Source organism: Sitodiplosis mosellana, unplaced genomic scaffold (assembly GCF_009176505.1).
Source record: "Sitodiplosis mosellana isolate CC-2019 unplaced genomic scaffold, AAFC_SMos_1.0 Smas_scaffold_6197, whole genome shotgun sequence".
In the NCBI taxonomy this organism is placed as follows: Eukaryota; Metazoa; Arthropoda; class Insecta; order Diptera; family Cecidomyiidae; genus Sitodiplosis; species Sitodiplosis mosellana.
In genome coordinates, this window is record NW_022601438.1 from 890,022 (window position 1) to 911,132 (window position 21,111).

At 35.5% G+C, this 21,111-nt stretch overlaps 1 protein-coding gene across 1 annotated transcript; it reads left to right on the plus strand.

The window, feature by feature from the left end:
• Window positions 1-18,832: 18,832 nt before the first annotated feature.
• LOC129577075 (endocuticle structural glycoprotein SgAbd-2-like) lies at window positions 18,833-20,801 on the plus strand. Its single transcript, XM_055463538.1, has 5 exons — window positions 18,833-18,841; window positions 19,411-19,586; window positions 19,719-19,780; window positions 19,939-19,989; window positions 20,099-20,801. The coding sequence occupies exons 1-5, from the start codon at window positions 18,833-18,835 to the stop codon at window positions 20,245-20,247; spliced, it is 447 nt and encodes a 148-aa protein (XP_055319513.1). The 3' UTR covers window positions 20,248-20,801.
• Window positions 20,802-21,111: the final 310 nt, after the last annotated feature.

Sequence of the window (21,111 nt, forward strand, 5' to 3'; positions counted from 1 at the left end):
TGTGTGTGTGTGTGTGTGTGTGTGTGTGTGTGTGTGTGTGTGTGTGTATAAAGAACCGTTAAATAATCATTTTACTTTGTCTGATGCAGCAGCAGCAGCAGCAGAAGAAGAAATCGATGTCGAACACGCTGTGAGTGTGTGTCTCAAAAGTAGGAAAAATTTGCAGATATTATGATATGTTTGACACATTCACACGTTGCCTCAATTTTTCGAACAGTCTGTAATTATGGAACGCGTTCGGTTCAAGCACGTAATTAACTGATGAATCGATACATCGAAAGAAAGGAGGTGTGTGTGTGTGTGTGCTGAACATTCCAGCTCTTCTCGAGCTCGCTCAGATGAGTGGAAATGAATCATGATGGTTTGGTGTTCGATTGTATCAATTTCCCAATAATCCAAATGCACCGCATCCAAATTAATGTGACGCAAAATATTTCCACGCAACAACAAACAACGAAAAAAAATGTGAGAAAAAAACATCCTTCGAATAATTCAATAATGTATTGCGATGCAATTAACAGACCAACCTACATGATTAACGTTGCACACGGCGATGCGCACAGTCGTTTCAATTATCCAAAAGTGGACTCGATTAATTTCAATAAAATTGTGAACAATTCCTAACCTTAAAACGCGAGCGTGATGATAAAGAAATAGCCGGCCCCAAAGCAACATTCGCCACATCGAAAAAAAAGATTGATTAACTCAATGAGCTAAATTGAAAACTCAAATCAAAACATGTTTCAGCCGTGCATTTTTTTTTTCTTATCTCTCTTGCATGCATTCTTACTTTGGGTGGATTCAGTGGTGTTGTGTCGAGAAATGATTAATTTTTCATATGGTTCAAAAAGTGCACACACACATACTTTCAATTTTCTTTGATTTCTTGAGCGGCGATACAAACTACAAAATGTCAGTGAAAACTCGTTTCCCATCACTGAGGCTCATCCATATACATACTGTTGCCATCGATTAGAGCTGGGTGTTTTTTTTTTTCTCTTTTCATTACATAATCCGTTCAACTGTTCCATTTGAACTGAATTCCATGTTGGAAATCGTGCGACGAACGAATCGATATATGACTTAGAAGTTTATTTTTCTTTATTTTCGTTTACTTTAAACAAATTACATTTTTCGTGATCACATAATTTGATTTTATAAATCATACCCGTCCAATATCATCGCCGTCATCTCACGAGGTTTCGGATACCACAACACAATTAGTTTTCGTTTGAGTGCCAAATGCAAGAAGGCTTTTCCCATTTTTGTGACAGTGGCCGCGGCGAATGAATGGAACACGAAACAATGAGCCAGTGGAATTAGGATCAATTTACGTGAAACAGAAAATTGTCTTCATAACTCTGATTGTCAATAAAGTCAGGTCCAATAATGGTATTCAATTGGCCAGAAATAATGCTTGAAAATCAGTAAGTTAGCAAACGCTTGAATCGTCTTCATTCTTGATCAATTTGACGCAAACGAAGACCGAGGGGAAAAAGGTGAAGAGAGCGAGAGTATAAGTTTGAAAGAGAGAAAGAAAGAACAGCGAAAATGAGAAACGGAAAAGTCGAATGAGATGGCATCTTCTTTAAAAAAAAATCTTGAAAACTTGGTACTTCAATTTTTTTTTTAAATCGAACGTTCGACATTCATAAAAAAATTTCGAACACACGAAAATTGTTCGTATGTTCGGAATTTTCCCGAACGTTCGAACTTTTTAATAAATTTCGAACAAAATTGTGTTCGTGTTCGTTCGTTCGTAAAATTGTCCCGAACGAACGAACGTTCGAAATAATTTAAATTTTTACGAACGAACGAACAAATTTGAGTATTTTTTTTGTTCGTTCGTGTTCGTTTGACACCTTTATGGAATGCCCAGCTCATAACATACAACGATCTGCTTTTTTTCTCTCTCTCTTCTGTCTGTTACTTGTTGCTTTTCACAATTCTAAAACCATTTGCTTTTCGCGGTTCAATTGCTAGACTGATTTATAATCACATTCACTGAATTTATTTCTGTTGTTCAGTGCGCACGGTGTGGTGTTCAATTTTTCGAACAAAAAATCTTCATTTGATCTCGAATCGCCTCCATTAGTACGTCAAAATGCAATTGTCTATTGTCATCGATTATGAAATCGCATTGTGTATATTGCCCAATCGCTCGAACTGCATTTGAAGAGGGAGAGAGGGAGAGAGAGAGAGGAAAGATATAGCGGTTGCACAAGCGACAATAAGAATGAAACTTATTTTTCGCGTATTAATTATAGCAGACAAATTCAAAGGTCCACGATTTGTTTGGTGTTTTTAGCACTACATGAAATGTAGAGCTACTAATCTGCTTTTTGAATTTTATGCTCATATTTTTTATTTAATTTAAAACAGATGCACAACGACAAATAAGTGCACAATATTTCGAAGCGCCAATCAAATTTTTATTATCAAATGTTGTTTAAAAATTACACAAATTTTTCGTATAATAATTTCTGAGTCTTGGACAGAATTGAAGTGATTTTAGATTCTAAGCTCATATTATTTATTAAATTTAAGCCAAAGGCAGTATATTTCAAAAAAGAAATCAAATCAAGATCTTGTCATTCATTTTGCAAATAAATATATTACTTTGATGAAATACATTTCATGTAGTGCGCCAAAAAATAGTTTGTTGTGAAACAACAAAATAGATTAAGTAACTAAAAAATCAAGACTTGTTTTTTCTTCTTTCATACGGTTGTTGTTTTGTTTTGCTTTTCAGCGTTCTCATTCCAGGAATGTTACTATGTTCGCATCAAACACAAATTTTTGTGTGCCGTTTCGCAAAAGAAAAATGTGATCATTTTGCTTTCAAATAGCCGAAAAAAAACGATACGGTTTTCCTTCACTTGCAAAAATTGCGTCCATGAGAAAAAAAAAAAACAAAACATAATTGGTCTTCGATCAATGTACAAAACAAATTAAATTCACGAAATTTAATCAGAGGTATTTTTTCGGTACACAGATAGATGCCAGTGTGAATATGTTTTATGAATATTTTCAGTTTGTGGAGGAGAGCCAATTTGAAAGTAAAACAGGTGGCAATTTATTCAGCACATTTCATTGAGTTTTTAGCGTTTTAGCGTTGAATCTCCACAAGTTCAGAAGAGAGGCAATCACCTTTTTAATAATTGCGCGGTGTTTGATGAACATTTCACAAGTGTCAAGCAATAATGCGGACAATTTAAGGTTGAATTTGCTACGAACGAAAGAAAAAGAGAGGGAGAGGGAGAGAGACGAGAAATAAACGACGATCCATAACATTCAGCTATTAATCTGTCAGTTGAATTCACTGCCACTGAAATGCTTCCAATTGATGACAACGGATAACCAAATTTCTCACTTAAATCTTGCACAATTCTCGGCAATTTTTCTTCATTTTTTTCGTATGTTCGAACAAAATACAAAATTTTATGCAGACAAGAGCGAAAGTTTGCGCGCGCTGCAACAGTATCCAGATAATTTCAAAATCGAATAAAAATCGATAAACCACCAAATTAAATGCAATGTGTTTGGTTGCCCTTAAACTTTGCAGTTATAAATGTGCAACAATCACTTACATTCGATTGAAAGAAGAAAAGACACAAAAACGATGTAGATGAACTTTTGACCAGAAACTTTTCATAAAAAAAACTCTGAATTCGAAACATAATCCGCGTACACGGCATATATTAATTGCTAATAAATCGCTTATTAATTTATTTCATTGTTTTGACATTCATTCGTCTTCAATTCACCGTACTATAGCGATCTTCGAATGATTACAGCTCTTGAATACTTTGTGTGTAGAATATATTGATCATTCATTTGAATGTGAATGCGAATGCAGATTGCAGAACGTGTCTGGCGATGCTCAATTGGTAAAAGGCAATGTGAGACTCTCACAGTGAGGGAGAACGAATGCTAATCAAATAGAGTGTCATCATAACTAGTATATCATATCACGTCAAGTCGTTTCATTCGCGTGATCCTTCTATCTCAGTTTTATTTTTCTACTTCATCTTTTATTTGGAACTCGGTTAATCGACATACATCGGCGACAACTCGATGGCTTAACGCTTTTTCCAAATCCAACTGGGTGGCTTTTGCCAGGCACCATGTAACATTTTTCATTTTCATCCATTCAAAGCCAAACAATTTATATATTTCGCATTTGAATTCGCCGAACGAGAACAGAGCAGATATGAAATAGACATTCTCTCTCTCTCTCTCTGAATGGATATATGAATTTTTGAACGCAACACACCATTGAGTGAATTGGATATACATATCGCTCGCTCTCTGAAAAATTACAACTATTACGTGCAACAGCTAAAAATGTATGCCCTACGGTCATCGTCGAGTCGGTTTTTATTGAAATGTTATACAGCATTGTGTGGTGTTAGGCATCGGGAACATCAGTGCTTCGCCGCGCCTCAGTTATAATTTAAATGTGGCGGCGATGTATTATGCCACAGAGATGTGCCCAGCGCTACTCAATTGCTGCCGCGCGATGGTTTGTCAGTGTGAAAAACACAAATCGATTTACTTTTATCAATCATTTTACAACAAAATTGTGGTAATAGCCATTTTGCACGTCTCTAGAATGATGTGCTAGCACACGTTTAAGTCATGTGTCTATATTTCTCATCTGTTGTTGTTGTTTTTGTTACATACTCTGCAGCATAATCAATATTATTATGAATTCTATTCAATTAAAGCCAATCATGAGCACTTAACACGTTTGGGAAAAAAAACATTTTGCACATTTTTCGTTTGACATTTTAATTTTTGGATTCGTTGCGAATTTCAAATTTCGATTCAAACTGACAATATTTTTCCCACCAATTTACAGTCGTTTTTTTTTGCTGTTCACTTCGCATATCAAAATCAGTTTTAGAAGGAGACAAAGAGCATCGAGAATATACATTGAATTGTGTATTGCTTGGGTCATGAAAAAGGCTGTAAAATCTGATGTAAAGTCTGAAGGTCAAAGGAAGCCATATTCTAGCCATTTTGCATTCGAATCATAACTATTCAAAACGATTATTTGAAGACTCGATATTAAAAGCAGAGAACAATCTCTTCGAAAAAAAATGATAAGTTAACTAAAAAGCAACTAAAAATCACTATATCTATGGGTGAGATTGAGAGTGGAGTATGTTTTTTCTTCGGTTTATATTTTTGAAAAGGCGAGTATGTTTTCTGATGATTCTGTTGGCGTTAAAGTAGAGTATGTTGTAGTACCGTCTAGCCTCCGCGGTCTTCATGGTTTTCGCGCAACTGGTAAAAGATAACAACATGGTGTCTTCGGCAAAGTTGTAGTACTCGAAGTCTTCTATAACTAAGCTGAAGACAAATATCTCTTATCTCTTATCAGTTGCGTGCAAATCGCGCACATACAAAAGCAAATTTTATATAGAACTTTTTTTTTCTTATCATTTTTCGCGCTTTTCGCGAAACTGATTAGAGATAAGAGATAACTGATTTCAGCAATGTTATAGAAAACCTTGAGTGCTACAACTTTGCAGAAGACACCAAGTTGTTATCTCTTATCAGTTCTGCGGAAACCGTGAAAAACCGCGAGGACCCGCTAAAAACGAACATACTCGCTTTTAACCATTTTTAAGTCGACAGAAACTTGCTCTTCTCTTTCGTAACAAAGTCAATGAAACATACACTACTCTCAATCTCACCCATAGATATATAGTTTGGACTAATAAGATAGTTACCAGTGAAGAACCAATTAGCTGGCTAATTAGCCGCATAAGTGTATACTGGCTAACGAATGTGTAGACCAGTGAAAAAACTTCAGTATGAACTGAACGCAATCATCTGAACTGACGTTTGTGACTGACATTTAAATCACCACGTCAGAGTTTAAATGAATCCAAACATCGACATTTTTTTTATTAAGTTTTTGAAAAAAAAAAAAACTCAAATTATAAAAATGACTTTTAAATTGAAAATTAATTGAAATATATTAATTTTTTTTAAAATTTGTATGATTTGAATCAGAATACGCAAATAAAAAATTATTATACTTTGAATGTACTCATTTCACACAGATAGCTGGCTAACAATTGGCTTACACCAGTTGTTGGTGTAAGCCAAGGCTAAGACAATGCTGGCTAACGAAAAACCATCACTGATAGTTACTACATATCACTAGTAACTTCTAATAATTAGTAATAAGATGCAATCTTATATATATATATATCTAGCGAGTAAATTTAGAATGTTAGTAGTCGAACGAGTAATAAGATGCATGACCTCTTATTAGTATAGTTATTAGATGAAATATATCAGTAATAAGATGCGGTCAAGTTATTGGTTTGCAACCAAATTTTCCGAGTCCAATTTGAGGCTGATCCGAGCGGAATTTGCGAAAATAATGCGATTTGGCATTCCCGTGGGAAGCGAGTACTGGAGGAGTTTACTTCCATAACACATTGGACCAGGACGGGTCCACCTACTATAGGGTTCACTTCCAGTTTAGGCAGTATTTCAGTAGTTTTTACCAGTCTTAGTATTTACTTCCAGAGTGTAAATTTTTACCTCTGAATTGCTTCGAAAAGTGATGAAACTCAGAAGAAACGACTAAAAATGTGTAATGATCCGCGCTCGGTCACAATTTTCGCGATGCTGATAACAGATAGAGGTTTGATGTCTTTGGCAAATTTATAGTGCTCGAGTTCCTTTACAACTTTGCTTTAGACAAATATCACTTATCTTTAATCAGTTTCGCGAAAAAACGCGAAGAATGGTAAGAAAAAAGAACATGCCATTGGCCAAAGTTTTTGATTTGCGCCCAAAAGATGAGTGAGTAATAAGACTCGTTCAACTAATAACATTCTAGTAACTATACTTACAAGATATAATATTAATGCAAAAAAGTAATGAGTAATAATATAGTTTCATCTTATAAGACTAATAAGTAATAAGCAAACGCAATACGACGTGCAGTTTTCTACCCAGAACAATACTGATCATTTTTTGTTTCTATATATGTGTCAAACAGTGAACAGCTGTTAAAACTACACGTTTCAATTTGATTGTTTTCCGGGTGAAATTTCATTTCGATATTATTGTTGATCATGTTTTTTGTATTATTCGCTAGTTTTCATTTAATTTAACAAAAGCCAAAAGTAAGAGAGAGAGAGAGAGAGAGAGAGAGAGAGAGAGAAAACGAAATGAATTTCCAAACTGAATTCCAAAATGAATTTCCAAATTCGGGATCAAATGGAAAGCGAAACGTGCCAATATCTGTTGAACGCGCCCAATCACGTATCACCGATTAAGCTCCGTTCATAATTCCATTATTCACCCTCTACCATGTGCCTCGAATCAGCCATATCATTTTGTAAACGTCGGCACACGAACATCAGGAATGATATGGAAAAGAAAATCGACTTGGTTCAGTGAATGCCGATCATCAAAATTTATTATGTATTAATTTATGGAATATTTATTATGGCATTCACCACTTTATTACAAACTATTTGCGTTAATGTCGCGTCAATTTATTATCACTTCTAGATTACTCTCTTGATGCAGAATGAAGAGAGAAAAAAAATGCAATAGCACGCTCAAAATGCCGTTCTCATCAACAATCCGAAGCGCGCAGCGAGAACAAGATTACATACATACATGCTGTTACGTTGATACGGAGTGTGAGTCGAGATATAAAGGTTGTTTATGCAAGAAAACTGTGCTCAAGAATACGGCCCGCACAGCGTACAACTTATTCCGTGTAATTATTCTGGGTGAAATATTTTCAAATTAGCCAAAAGTCAAATATATTACGATGTGTGCGAGGATTTGACAAAATGGCAAAGCCACGCACCGCCTACAGACGACCATTGCCGGTGGATCATCGTCATTTTTGCGATTGTCTCACGCAGAGCGTCACTGACGACTTTATTTTTTCGCCAACTAAATACTTTGTAACGGATTAAAATTATTATGTGACATTATTTTTTTCCCGCCGCTTCGCACTTAGCCACACTTCAAGCATTATACCAGAAAAAAAATGGTTAAATCCCATAGGGGTATTGCAACGACCATAAAATATATGTATTTCATCAAGTTTATCAAGCTCTTTCGAAGTTTATGCATAGTGTCGAACTTTTGTTCAAGCTCTACCATCTAAATGTACAGTAAAATAATTTACGGGCACGACGTAAGATGGCGTTTTTTCTGGTCAAAAAAGTTGCAATATCCCTTTGTTACATCCACGTTCACACATTTACACATTTTGCTGGCGGAAATTTATTTTATCGCTGCTTTTTGTATATTCCAAATCGCACCGTGAACATCGGCTGAAAAAAAATAAAGCTAAAAATTAATAACTATGGAATTATTCGGGTTGAAAAGCCGTTTGTATAGAGAAATACACACAAATGCTCAATTTTTTCCGCTCGGTGTTTGAATATTTTTTTTGTTATGCCCATCTTCCGTCCACAATTGTGTTTTATTTGTTTGGGAGATGCGCTGCATTCGATTTCCATATCAATTTTGCGCCCGTCTGCATTCATCTCATTTGAAAATCGGGAACCAAAAAAAGACTTTGGAAAACGAAAAAAAAGGCCGATGATGAAAAAAACGTAAATTGTGTAAGACATCGGTCCAATGTGAATTGAACATTTTTGAAACCGTTAACTGTATGCAACTTGAAATGAGATATGCAATCGACCATAAAACCGAAACCCGACCGACTGTGTCGGTTGTCCGTCTATTGGTCTGTGGACGATAAATTGCATCGCATTTTTATTGAAAAATATTGAAAAATTCACTATTGACCGAACGAACGTACTGAAGTTGTTGTAACAAAAAAAAAAGATGGGAATAAAGAAAAGCCTTTCGAGCCATACATTCTTTCAGCAGTCTTTGACTATCAATCCGTTTAATAGCAAAATAGCGTCAGCTATCCACGCCAAAACCCATCTCATCTGCAAGATGTGACACATACGAGAAAAAAAAAAATAAACGTAACCAACCGACATCGTTTGCAAATTCTCACGCGTTCAAAATGTGCTTATTCATACGATTAATGGTGAATATTCACCGTCATGCGATATGGAGCGATGGAATTCGTTTCTATGGAAAATCTGTGCAGAAATAATGTTCGACAAAAAATATTTGAAAAATTCTTCGAATTTTGCCGGGTGGCAGGAAATCGTGAAAATTTGATTTTTTCGCACTTCCGCTGTCAACTAGATCGAGCAGCAGAGTGAAAAACCCTCTCTGATTAAGATATTCCCCTGGAACTTGAACACACACAATGACAAATGTTTTGAGCCTTCGGTTACCAACCGAAAATATATAAATCAATTTAATTGCACGATGACGAACGGTAACACCAAAAGCATGTCTCTATGTTCAAAATAACGCAATCATAACTTGCCGTCGAACTGCACACGTTTCATGTTTGGCTTATGTGGCGATAACCAACAATAATAATTTGTAAAACGAATGCGAAGGCGGTGTATTGACAACACCGTGTTGCGTGTTGCACATCTAGACAAATATATTATCCAACGTTCGTAAAATGATGAAAAAAAATATCGACAGAGAGGCAAAAAAGAACGAGTGAGAGAAGAACACTTATGCATACAGAAAATTGTCAACGTTTATGTGTTTTTTTTTTTCTTTTAGCCATTAAATAAATGTTATACTACATAGTAAAATGATGCAGACTATATACAGGTATCATCTAATGAATATGGCGAACGTGTTGACTGTAAATCATTCAAAAGCTTTTCTGATTGAACACTAGATTTTGATGAGAAAAAATGAGAATATTCTACCATAAAATGAATTCAAGACGATGGAAAGCTGCTAGCTCGTGCCTAAATCAATTTGAATTGAAAATCTGTATACAGAGCCCGAAACTAAATTAAATTAATAAACCCCTCTCTCCCCTGAAATTGAATTCAATGGGAAAAAATGAAATGTATCAATATTTCACATTCATGTCATTGCGGTTGAATCGCTTATGAGATAATTGGTTGTGCTATTAGCATCTTTTTCAGGCTAGTTGGTCAAACACACAGTATTAATACAATAAATTTTATCAAAAAATCGAATTAGCTAAAATGAATATATATAATCAGCTGAAATGTGTAGAGTGTGTTGGCATTATGACGATTGGAAGCAGAGCAAAAACATGATACTTGGCTAATGGAAGCGGCTCTATAGCAGCAATCATCGAATGTTCTGTGAATGGTATAACATAGGGCAGAAAAAAATTGGCCGCCATGATGCACAATGGCGATGATTGAACCGACATCATTTACAAGTTGTTCGTTGCAATAGAGAGTGAATGTGCTTGGTGCTATAGAAAAGGTGTGATGAAAAGGAAGCTTTATTTTCCGTTTGGCTGAACTGAGTCAAGGCTAACTGTAATGAAAATTCCAATACAATCGAGAGTGAGCGCGGTCACAACTAAGAATAGAATAGCGCGGCTGAACCTAATATTATGCGTTGTGCTTCGTCTGCTGCTCTCTGGCTTGGTGAATTTGTTGCAATAGGTCAGATAATACGCGGCATTCGATTCGCTTGATGCATGATAATTTTGACGCTTTGAATACTTATGCCGTTCCCACACTTTACCGCCATTCACACTATTTGTCAATCAAAACTGATAAATGTAGTGCAACGTGTGTATAGATGCCAGCGCATACGAGGAGAAAAACAAAACAAATAAGCGAAGCAGTCCGTTGGACCAGTACAAAAATTTGTTTGTTGAGTTCGTATAAATTGGCCGTTAATTTAATTTATGGCAATTTTATTATTCAACTACACCTTGAAGGTTTTTCTCTTTCTCTCGTTATTTAATTTTCGTTTTGCATTTGATTGCAACGAGACGTGGCCTATGCATACATATATGTATCTTCTAGGGCAATTTAACAGTGCACATTGAATGATCGGCGCTAGTCAATCCGTTATTATGGACTGATCATATTGAGCCGTGGCTTTCGCATTAGATCCGTTGGTTTAATATGTTGATATCGATCCACTTTTAGGCTGATGTTATTATTGACTCGGCTTCAAGGAATGTTGTGCTCACTTAATGACGTTATACTAGAAGCTTCTTTGCCAAAACAATGCAATATATATTACATCACGGAAAACTTTCTGTTTATTGTTGTTCATATATTAAATTACTGATGATCCGTGGCAAAAAAAAAAACACACACACACACAATAGATTTGTTTTGTTTTTCTGGTTCGAAGCAAATGCCCAAAATTGTGCAAATATCAATAGAGTCATCAGTGAGCATGCACAGCGCATTCCATTGGTTGATTTCATTGTTACTAAAAGGCGGAACAGGTATTGTTGTATGCCACACGTACGAAAGCATTTCATTCTAATGAACCATTATAATTTCATCCTTTGGTTGTTTGTGTTCACCGCGTATATAAATGTGGACTTGTCTTGCATTGCCTTGCCGTGAAGTCAAAACACGACGATGATAAATTGAATGTGTGTGTGAGAGAGAGAGAGCATCATCGGCATTTTTTGTTGGCAATTTGTCGAAATCACTGGTTAGTTAATGTGATTTTCGACTTTTTAACAAATTGTCACGTGTACGAATTGCGATGTGCGCGGAACACGATGGAACACAACCACTTATGATTTATGACTGTGGCATTTATTCGACATTAGAGATTTTGTGATTTAATTTAAATGCAACACAGAATTTCTGTTGAGTGCATCTCTCGCTCAGCACACACACACACACACACAACACATCGAGAGCCGACACGAAAAAGTGGGCAGACAAAAATGCACCGAGATTGAAACGATTGAAACGATCGAAACAAACGGCAATTGAAGAGGGAAAAATGACGACACGAAGAAGAAACAAATTACAAACGATGTAGCTTCGATAATCCATTATTGTAACAATGTATAGCAATTTCATTGAGTGCCGTAAGGAATGGATTGGAAACAAACTTTTCGACGAGAGAAAAAAAAAGAGAATTGAATCGACCAAATTGAATACCAAGCTCTGTTATTTGTGAGATGTGCTGCATTCGGCCGTCATCTTTTTCGTGCCATTTGATTCATCTGTTTAGCTGAAGTGTGCGAATTTTTGGTCACTTCATTGTTTTTTTTTTTTTTGGCATCGGCAACGAATTTAAAATGTGTTACGAATGTAAACGGAATGCATGTGTTGACAGCGGAAAGGAGATACTCAGGTGATCAAAAGTGAATTTATCCAATAGAACTGATTCATTTTTTACCGAATGTCGATGATGAGCAATCAAAATTTTGATTTAAATCAAACCGCTGAAACCATAGAACATTTTTAAATTTCCAAATGGAAAAATCAAAACGATCAAAATGCCACATTGAGATCTGAATTGCATACGACTCGACATTCTATGTAACTGTAAATAATCAGTTTCTGCTTAGCTGAACGGTGGTGTGTTGAGAGCATTCGCGATCGCATATTTTTCACGTGCTCGAAATGTCTAATTCTGATGCATTCATCGTTTGTTGCTTCAACACCACACCCAACCAACACATAAACACAGCGAGAGAGCAAACGAACCGAAAAGAAAAGCGTACACACACGAAATAAAAAAAAAAAAACTAAAACCAAAACAACTTGTAAAAGCAATGTAATTTGCACATTCATTTGTATGATTTATCTTTGGTAATTTCGATATGATTCGCTGCAAGCTGATCGATACGAAGGCAGAGATATTTATAGATGCAGTGAACGCTTAATAATAATCGCGATTGGATTTTGGATGTGTGATTTTTCGACTTTCGACTTTGAATGCAAAGCATTTAGCGTGGTATTCTAGCCGATTCACCCGCAGTTAAATGATGCACCGAAATGAACGACATCTATGGCAGGTCCATTACAAATCGAATGGATTCGAAGTGAGGTAAAAACCATCGTGTATCACGTTCCGTTGAATCAATATGATTTTGCGGTTTAACAAAGCAGTGAGATGGCGTTGAATGCGTGATGCTCATTTGCCATGTGTTCAACGTGTTTTTGCACTTGCACTCGTGTCAAATGCGATACCATCATCTATGCTTTCAATCGAAATCGATTTCTCGCCGATGGAAGGCTTTCAATTTTTATTAAACTTGTGCAACATCGAAGAAAAATTGTTTCACAGCAATTGAACGAAAATCCTTTCGAAAAAATAACGCAACTCATCCGATTCGGTTAAACGGTAATGTAAACGGTCTTTTTTACATAAAGGTAAAATGATTCTTTTCATCGTTTGATTTCTTCACATCTGCTCCTATACCAGACCATCGAGCTTACTTTAAATATATTTCATTTGTAATATGCGTCGAAAATTTACTCAACTTTACCTGAACTTCTGGACTCGTCAAATCAATGAAATGCAAGCCGTTTGTTTATATTTCATATGGTTTGAACTATGAAATGACCACTTGAATTCATTGCATCAAACGTTCGATACATTATCTCTATAAATACTGGACAAATTATTTTTAGAAGCATTAATCAAATAATGACTGTTTCTACTGTCGATTTAATCTATAATTTATTGAATGATTTCCAAAAGGTTTTGTACATTTTATCGATGCGATGCAATCATCGTCGTCGTCATTTTTTTTTTTTGAAATTGCAACCACACCGAATCCAAATTGGATTTAATGCAATCCAATCGAAACGAATCGAATCAATACACTTGCACGCTAAATTCGTGACAATCAATATTTACTCCGCCCGCAAGTATTAGCAAGTTCAATAAATGCCAGAGTTCGGATGGGTGTACTGTACACTGCACACTAGGGTGTTTTTCGGCATCGTTCAATTGAAAAATGGTAAGTCTCATTCGATACATCTCAGAATTCTGAGTCGATTGATAACATTTTTGTCGTGGATGGACTTGTGGTGACACTTCCCGAAACTAAAAAAAAAATTTGTTTTATTCTGAATTTCTATAGTAACGTGTGACAACTAGATTCAATTTTATGTTTTCTTGTCAAATTTTTGCTTTCAAATTTCAAATCAAATCTGGTTGTCACAGGTTACTATGGAAATTCAGAATAAAACTGTTTTTGTTTTCAGCTTCGGGAAGTGTCATAACAAGTCCATCCGCGACAAAAAATATTATCAATCGACTCAGAATTCTGAGATCTATCGAATAAGGCATACCATTTTTTGATTAAACGATGCCGAAAACACCCTACGTGCACACACACCGTGCATAGAGAGCACTGAGCACACTTCTAGTGTTTTTTTTTTCATCCAGCTCCTTGACCGTTTCGTTGGCAGCAGCAGCAGTACATGCGGATCCACGGATCACCACACTGATTTATGTACAACTATTTCAACGCAGTTTCATTATTGAATCGCGTCAATCATATTAAATCGCATTTGAACGCAACTAATTGCGAATCAAAATCCACAATAATTATACAAATTAAATTGTACTCGTTAGGAGTGAATTGTAGAGGGAATTGTGCAAATAGCTCCACTCTTATTGCCATGAATCGATTTCGGGTCAAATGTCAAGCTGATGAATTATGTCCCTCCCAATATCAACGTATCAAAGGAATATAATTGAGTCGTTTGGTGCCGCTAAGCGGCACATCAACAGGAAGTATTTATTAATCGAAAGAGAAATATAAAGCGACTATCACTAATGAACGGTGTTTTTGCGCGAGCAAAACGGACCATACTACGTTGTAGAGGACCTTCCCCTGATCTCAAAACTATATTCCGTTTCTCTAGGTTACGGCACGACTTAGTGCACTTTGGTTTAATGTAGGTTTTTTCTGAAAATCGACGTTCTCTGTACACATCTAAAGCTGGAACTATGTCTGTAGACTAGCTAGCACCAAAAATAAAATGGCTCCGAATTGTGGAGAGAAGTACCTTTCAAACGCGCTATAGCTCTATATATATATATATATATATAGATCATTAGAATCAGTGCAGTGGTTAGAATTTTATAAACTATACATATGAGGAATGAACATTGAAACTGGTCGATTTCACCAACTACCGGATTAAATATACATCAAATTGAGAGTGATTTTTGCCAGTTTCAAAGTTTTATCGTAAAGAGCATTGAATTTAGATAAATTTGGCCACAGTCAGATCTATCGTATGACCACCAACAAATAAGAAACAGCTGTACATAAGCGCTGGCGAACGTGAAAAATGAATAAAAATCAGAATTACTTGCAATCCAATAATCATGTTCCGAAGATCGAAAAGTCATAAAACTTCGGGAAACTTATTTCTTCATGTAAGTCCGATAACAAACCAAATTTGGCGCCAATCTGATGGAAATTGACTCAGAATTGGGGTACCTCCCATACAAAAGTTTCTAATTTCATCTCTGAAATAGCAAAATTTGTATGGGAGGCACCTTTATTTCTCTACCGATTGGCTTCATATTTTACAAAATATTAAAACCTACTAAGTTTGAAGTCAATCGATAAAGAAATAAAGGTACCTCCCATACAAATTTTGCTATTTCAGAAATGAAATTAGAAATAAAAAAACATATTTAATTGAATATTCATTGAAGATGTATATTATGCAAAAAAAAAATTAATTAATATTGTTTCATTTATTTTCAAGGTTTTTTCGTCGCTATTCAATTTAATAAATGCCTGTCTATCACACTGGGATTTCTTAGCACCTTTTATTTTTGTTTTGTTAAACACGTTTTATCTCAATTGTTCGGCATTTCATATTTCTTCTCTTTCTCCTTTGTCGCTGAAGAATCCATGGGTTTTGTCTATTTGTTTTACGACGGTGAAAAACAATGGATAACCAATGGTGTTTTACGAAAATGTTTGACTTGTTAAACATTAAAAGTTCATTGGCAAAGCCTATGAAAACTGATGCAAACGAAATATTTCGTTGTCATCGTGATTCCGATGACATTTTAAATCATGGCCATTGGCCAATACACAAGAGAAAAAAAACAATAATTATTATGAAATACCGTTAGATTGTCCAGCATTTTGTTTTGTGTGAAGACAAGAAAAATGATTGAATGTGTTCTCTTCTTTGATGTGAATGGTCGACATTTCTCGGTGGAGCGGTGCGTTTTGTGTGTTAATTGACAAATTCGGTAATTCATTTGAACTTTAACGATTCAAATGGTATACCAAACGAAACACACACAATAAAATCTATTGACATCAAATATATATAATTCAAATGAAGTCGAAAAGCTTCGCCTATGAATGCTTTTTGATATTTGACAATTACTGTTGTGTGTTTGTGTGTGTGGTTTTGTTTTCGATTGCACTTTGCGTATTGTATATTATGAAAACGTGTGAGTACGAGCGGACGTTTTGAATCAAGTGAACCAGATAAATGCAATTCAATGTTCTATAGGGCACATTCTGTGGCCATTTTATTCGGTTTTGAATCAACTAACAGCCGATGCTATGCTTTGTTGCACACTCACCAGCCACCAACACACGAAAATACACTCACACTTGCGAATCGATTGGACAGCGGTGGTGCGTTTAGACAGTAAAAAATTGATGTGAAATATAAATTTTGTACACCATCGAATTTAGTTTAGGAAATAATAAATTTTAAGATTTGCATTTGAAAGAAGACACTCGAACAACAGAGAACAACAGTGACAGTAGTAACAACAAAAAAGGTACACACATCGAGGGGGAAATCACTGTTTTCACTGAAATGTAATACTTAGAGAAAAAGTAATTTGAAAAGTAATTGAAAGAAGAAAAAAAAGTAATTTTTGACCAAAATTTACATCCAAAATGTCATGCCACTTCAATTACTTTTTTTATGGTAATTACTTTTTCTCCAACTATTACTATTCAATGAAAAGTAATTGAAAAGAATGATTTCCCCCTCGGCACACAACCGATGAGAGGATGGCGGACCTTCGTGTATTTGTATGCAATTGGCACAAAAATGAAATCATTCGAATCATAAATCTTTGGTGAATTTTTTTCGTCTTGTTCTTTGTTCAATCATGTGTTTTTTTCTTCTTCTCTTCGATGCGGCTTGTTGATTGTTTGAATGCGAGTTTTCCTTTGGTTCTTCGCTTACTCACCAAACGAGTGAATAAATGTTATTTGATTTGTTTCGTTTTTTGCGTAAGATTCAAAACCGAAAAAATTCGCTGCTTGCATTGACCGAAAATTCTTATAATTACTGGATGGATTTTGGTGTCATCGCAACGCGTTGTGAGTGTGATTTAGCGCATTCGGTTGCTGCTTTTAAATGGACCCATTGTTTGGCCAAACATGTGAAGCCGCACAGCCAAAAATCAACGAGCGGCTCCGGTCAAAGCAAGAATGAAGTGTATATTTTTATTTCATTGCAGTGGTCTGATGCACTTCAATGGTGCTGATTATAATTAATGTAGCCGAGGCAGCTATTCGTCTTTTTATATGTCCAATAGTGCTTTTCGTATATCGAACATCTAAAATGAACGGCTGCAAGTGGATTTTATTTAACCTGAACTGGCTACTTCATCATGACCAGAGCGGACCGCACTGCACCGAAATCAATGCAATCATACCGCAAACAACAACCTACATCAAAATCAATAAACATTCACTCATTGGCATGGCTTGATTAATTCCAGTTGGTAGTTGTGGAAAAAAATTGCAAATTTGTAAATTACAAATGAACATTCGCGATGATTAAATCCTTCTGAATGTGCTGGGATTGGCACAGTAACGACGAGATGGCTGTCATTTAAATATGAAAACCCAATTATTTTATTCATACCAATCGTAAACATATTATAATTAGAGTGAGAAAAAGGTTGAGTGTATCGCAGTTTTTTGTTGTTGTTGTTGCAATTTTATTTTTACGAGATTTTTACGCTCGCCTACGAAGGTTCTGAAGCGTCAAACGGATCAAAAATAACACAATGGTGAACATCATATTTTCAATATTCATATAGCACATTGACTAGCGGATAGCAACTGCGGCAAGTGGCTTAGCCATATTGCCATGAGTATATGCGCTTCACGATTGAATGAAACGTAGCGAACACCAGCCGCGAAAGAAAACTGAGAGAGAGAAAATGAGACATGCGAAGGACTGAGAGAAAAACACCTTAGCCTGCCTAAATATTTGTTAATTCTCTTTTCTTTTGACGGCAAACTCTTTGAGCCGTTTCATAGCAATCAAAGCATTTTCATAGGTTTTTCATTTATCTTTCGCCTTCTTCTTGTTGTTTGGCTTAATTTTTTATTCGCTTAATGAGATTGTGTCTATGTCGTCATTTTTTCGCTTCATTCTTCTTATTTGTTATTTTGATATGTTTTTTTTACTTCAATATTTTTGTTACTCTTCTCGATGGATATGGTTTGTAGGTGCGAGAGAGAAGTGAGTTTTTTTTTTTTCTTTCGTCGGCTTGGCTTGCTTCAATCCATCTATTGTGATTATTGAACCAAAATCAAAGTGCGCACCTTTGTTATAAGACTATTTTGGCGGGATTTAGCCGCATGTATTTCAATATAAATAAAACCCATCATCATACCAACACTAATAGTTGTGCTTTGGAATCTGATCTAAGACGCAGTATCTCAATTTCAAGAGTCGTTTAATTATTTGTCGTCGATTCAGTTTTAACAAAGAGAAATTCTAGTCGAAAGTGGTCTGATGAGCGTGTGAAATTTTCGTCACTTTCTGAGTCGTTTGTTTGCACAACTTAATGAATGGTGGCAGAGTAATTGATTTCTTAATTAGATGTGATTGAAGTGATCGATTGTTATCAAGTGCTTCTGAAATTTAATTTAAATTTATTTGTCGTCTTTGATTATTTATTAATTTGAGAAGTTTCCTAGAGAGTTATAAAAATGATTATGGTAAATAAGAAAAAGTTATTGTGCATTTGTCTTTCAAAAACCAAATATTATCGTGAGATCTAAATTAAATGCAACAAGGAAAACAAATCATGACACATTTTTCGACTTGATCATTTTCAGTTATTTATATCGACGTGGATGTGCTTGTTTATTTTTATTTGTGTAAACACACTGCCCCAACAGAATAATGCCTATAATTTTAATCAAAATGCATTTAACCGACCTCAGAACCAGCAACTATTACCCCAGCAAAATTACAATCAACAAATTCAGACGCAACAACAACAACAACAACAGCAACAACAACAGCAACAACAACAACAACAGGTATGACGCTGTAAAGTAAAATATAAGAAATTACCGCACTTGTGGTGGATTTAAGGAGCGGTATTAGGAGGTATAGGAGCCAAACGGCGGTTACTCCTTTAAAAAATCAAGCACAAAAAAGCATTGAAAGTTCCTTCTTCGAAGCTTAAACAAAAAGTATTTACTGTTTAAAAAATGAACTTAATGAGAAATGCGAAGAATTGAATTACACCAGAAATTTATGCGTTGCCTACCTTCCGTAGTTATTTCAGCAACCAATACGAAACTTTGTTCCTATCACATCGTATCAAAACGATGTGAATTACGATGGTAGCTACACTTACAGTTACATATCGGGTGATGGTCAGCAGCAGCAGGCGCGTGGTTACATTAAAAACTTGGGCCAAAAAGAGATCGAAACGCAAGTTGTGCAGGGCAGGTAAGAAGCAGTCCATTAATATGGGATCTCTATCGATTTTCTTTTTCGTTGTTAGTTTTATTCATTCGTTCGTTCGTTCGTTCGTTCGTTCGTTCGTTCGTTCGTTCCTTTTGTTTGCTCTGCCATTTTCAGTTACAGCTATACATCCCCAGAGGGCCAGCCCATCACGGTTACGTATGTCGCCGATGAGAACGGTACGATCGTGTATATGCATCATCCACGATTAATGATCATGATCGGCGGATAAGCGTTTAATTAACTCTCCTGTTGCATACCTTATTGGCACATTTATTGTTGTTGCTGTTGAAATAAACCAGTAATTTATATGCATTCTTCGCAATGGTTTTTTTAGGTTTCCGCGCTGAGGGCGCCCATCTACCAACTCCGCCGCCAATTCCACAAGGTTACTAAATAAACAGATTTAATTCAATTGAAAATCATCACACATATTTTGTGCGTACTCCCAATATTAATACTAATTTCCAATATTAATACTTTCAATTACCGCTCAGCGATTGCGAAAGCCCTGCAGTACATTCGAAGCGTGCAGCATCAACCGATTGGATTTAATCAAAATCAATTCAACCAGCAGCAACAACAACAACAACAACAGCAACAGCAACAGCAACAGCAACAAGACACCTTCAACAAATTCGGATGAAATTTCGGCAGACCATCCATTTTAAACATGCATTAGCTTTACCTTTTTTTAGAAAATACTTTTTGCATATATTTAAATGATTCAATAAGGAATTTTATCCATATTCAACCTCCCTGCTCCACCCAAAAAAAAGCTTATCCTAGTGATTTCACAGTACTGTAAATGAAATCGAAATCATTGAACGGTACACAAATCTTAAACAATTTTTGAAGCAAACAAAAGACATTTCATATTATACCTAATCCTTCAAATCATCTATCTTCACAATCGACACAATCATATATTGTTTTGCACCCATTGAATTCCTTACATTGATTTCTCTTTCCTACACTGCTATACTTAGTTCACATCATCTATTTCCAAATATTTTTCCGCATTCTAATTTCAATAAACTCACATCACATCCTTCTCTCTATCCTCTGCCACAAACTTTTGAAACATTTTTCAAATCGAAATCGGTACAAAAAGCCTTTCGTTATATTTCTTATTGCTAATTTTTACACCTTTTCCATTTAAAGTTCGAAATAAATCAAGACAACGAATGCAAATATGCATTTATTAAACATGTGTGTTTTTATTTTCGATTATTGAGGTTTCAAAATAAGATCATGACTTTTTCATAACGGTAATTTTAATACGTTTCCCAATCATTTTTTTCTGCTTTTAGTTCTTTGTTAAATTCTTTTCAACTTCATTTTTTTTTTTCAATTTCTCAAACACTTGACTTGATAAGTTGGCGCCAATCAAGTCATGAGACGAATGCAATGAAATTCTGGTAAATATGGTCGCGTAAAATAAACAATTGAATGAATATGTATTTCAAAATTAGCTTAATATGCCTACTGTATTTCAGATGATATCTTC

What these genes read in the sequence shown, in the direction of transcription:
- LOC129577075 (XM_055463538.1), top strand. An exon ending in ACGCAAGTTGTGCAGGGCAG is followed by an intron (nt 19,587 to 19,718) that starts GTAAGAAGCAGT and finishes TGCCATTTTCAG; the next exon opens with TTACAGCTATACATCCCCAG. An exon ending in GTATGTCGCCGATGAGAACG is followed by an intron (nt 19,781 to 19,938) that starts GTACGATCGTGT and finishes TGGTTTTTTTAG; the next exon opens with GTTTCCGCGCTGAGGGCGCC.